Here is a 2,233-nt window from a genome sequence, read left to right as displayed (position 1 = left end):
AAATTTTCAGACTTTTGCATGCATACACACGTAGATTGTATTAAGACTAGTTTGGGATTGCTGTGACTTTTAAAAAAAAACTGTTGCTGCTGTATTGTGAGAATAATCAGCTGTGAATTAAAAAAGTTTTGTGTTTGATAAATAATATTTTTAAAAGTGTTGTTAGTACATAAAACAACTGTAGAGCGTGTTTTGATCCACAACAGTTTCTAAAAGCAACATCTGGGCTGCTTCTAAAATCTGCTACCAGTGACCTATAACTTTCAATTAAAGCTGCTTTTTATTTATTTACCAAACACGATAAAATCTAAAATTTTGAACAAAAACTGATTTTTTTAAAAGCAAAGCAATCCCAAACTGCCTTAATGCGGTTAGCTATTATAAATGTGAACTTGGTGTTAGGTTCACCTAAGGTAGGTACCAATTATATAAAAACGCCACATGAATACTTGGCCACCAAAACGCGCATACACCAGTTCTTTGATTTTGTCCATATCATCATATACATGCATGGCTCCAAAATTCCAACATCACCAACTTAAATAAATAATGTAACAACCTGAGCAAGAGTCCATTCATTTGAATTGGCACCGCCGCACCCAAATCAAAGCTTCTGTTACCTTTCATCATAGCTGGTCTTGTCTAACTTTGCAAACCTGTCACCAGTTTTCAAAATCAAACAGTGAGTACAGCTCTATTCTAATCAACGCGGCATATTTGATACTATTCTTAAGCTTGAGCTCGGAAACAAGTATATAAAGGGCTTCAATTCTCAAACTATAGCATCAAACACAACAACAGCTTCATCTTCTCTCTTTAAACCTACAACTTCTCTCAACATTATGTCTTCCTTTAAGGTCTCAGGGATGCTTTGCCTCTCTGCTGTTTTGTTAAGTTCTTTCATGGCCATGGCTGCAGCCGGTAATTTCTATCAAGACTTTGACATCACATTCGGCGAACAACGTGCTAAGATATTCAACGGAGGACAACATCTCACACTCGACCAGTACTCCGGCTCTGGTTTCAAGTCCAAGAAGGAGTACTTGTTTGGAAGGATCGACATGCAAATCAAACTTGTCGCTGGCAACTCAGCTGGCACTGTCACTGCATATTATGTAAGTCAGCTAGCATTGTGCTACGTACTAATATTTCCACTTTACACTTATATATACTTGCATCAATACTAATTTTGGAGACACATACATATATGTACAGTTGTCTTCTCAAGGTCCAACTCATGATGAAATCGATTTTGAGTTTTTGGGAAACTCTTCTGGTGAACCCTACACTCTCCACACCAATGTGTTCAGCCAGGGGAAAGGGAACAGAGAACAACAATTCCATCTTTGGTTTGATCCTACAAACGCCTTCCATACCTACTCGCTTGTCTGGAACAGCCAACGCATTATGTAAGTAGCTAGCCATCAACACTACTACGTACTCATTTTTAACCAATTTTTTTACCGCATTCTCCTTTCGAAAACTTCCTAATACTTCATTCATTTCTGCAGATTCTTGGTGGATGATATTCCAATTAGAGTGTTCAACAACTTGGAGTCAGTTGGTGTTCCATTCCCCAAAAACCAACCGATGAGGATTTACTCGAGCCTGTGGAATGCTGATGACTGGGCTACACAAGGTGGGCGTGTGAAGACTGACTGGACTCATGCTCCTTTCACTGCCTCTTACAGAAACTTCAAGGCCAATGCCTGCGTCGCTGGCTCATCGTCATCATCATGCGGTGTCTCCACTTCTGCTTCAACTAATTCCTTAACTGATCAACAGGGTACATGGCACAATCAAGGTCTAGATGCCGCAGGCCGAAACAGGATAAGATGGAATGTAGACGATCAAGGTTCTAGTCTTCTAGATGACATACCAGATGCAAGATATATGATCAGATGACATATGCCCTTGATCTCATGCTTCCGTTTTACCGTTACTTCGTCTTAAATACTCTTAATTTCATTCTGGTTCAAATATACAGTTTGTAACGTACATCACAATAATCTCCTATGATTTCCTATTCATTTGTTGTATACTGAATTCAGATTTCATAATCAAATAAAGTTGAGCTGAATTCATTTGTTGGCCCCACCTTTCTCATTCATTCAAAGAGAGGCGGAAGCAGCCACCATTTTCGGCCTCGCTTAAGGGCGTTCGGGTCGGGCCTCCGGATCAGGATCAGGGTTCTTTGTAGAATTCTGGGCCCAGGCCCATTTACCAGAAGCCA

General features: G+C 39.8%; 1 protein-coding gene across 1 annotated transcript; it reads left to right on the top strand.

The window, feature by feature from the left end:
- Window positions 1-777: 777 nt before the first annotated feature.
- Window positions 778-1,833, top strand: LOC133725716 (xyloglucan endotransglucosylase protein 1-like; the record flags this gene model as incomplete). Its single annotated transcript, XM_062153079.1, has 3 exons — window positions 778-1,115; window positions 1,216-1,409; window positions 1,512-1,833. Coding segments are annotated over exons 1-3 (789 nt in total), but the record flags the coding sequence as incomplete, so codon positions are not given.
- Between the last annotated feature and the right edge of the window lie 400 nt (window positions 1,834-2,233).

This window comes from Rosa rugosa, chromosome 1 (genome assembly GCF_958449725.1).
Source record: "Rosa rugosa chromosome 1, drRosRugo1.1, whole genome shotgun sequence".
NCBI lineage: Eukaryota > Viridiplantae > Streptophyta > Magnoliopsida > Rosales > Rosaceae > Rosa > Rosa rugosa.
The sequence above is the reverse complement of the archived record's forward strand: the minus strand, read 5'-3'. Positions and strand labels throughout refer to the sequence as shown.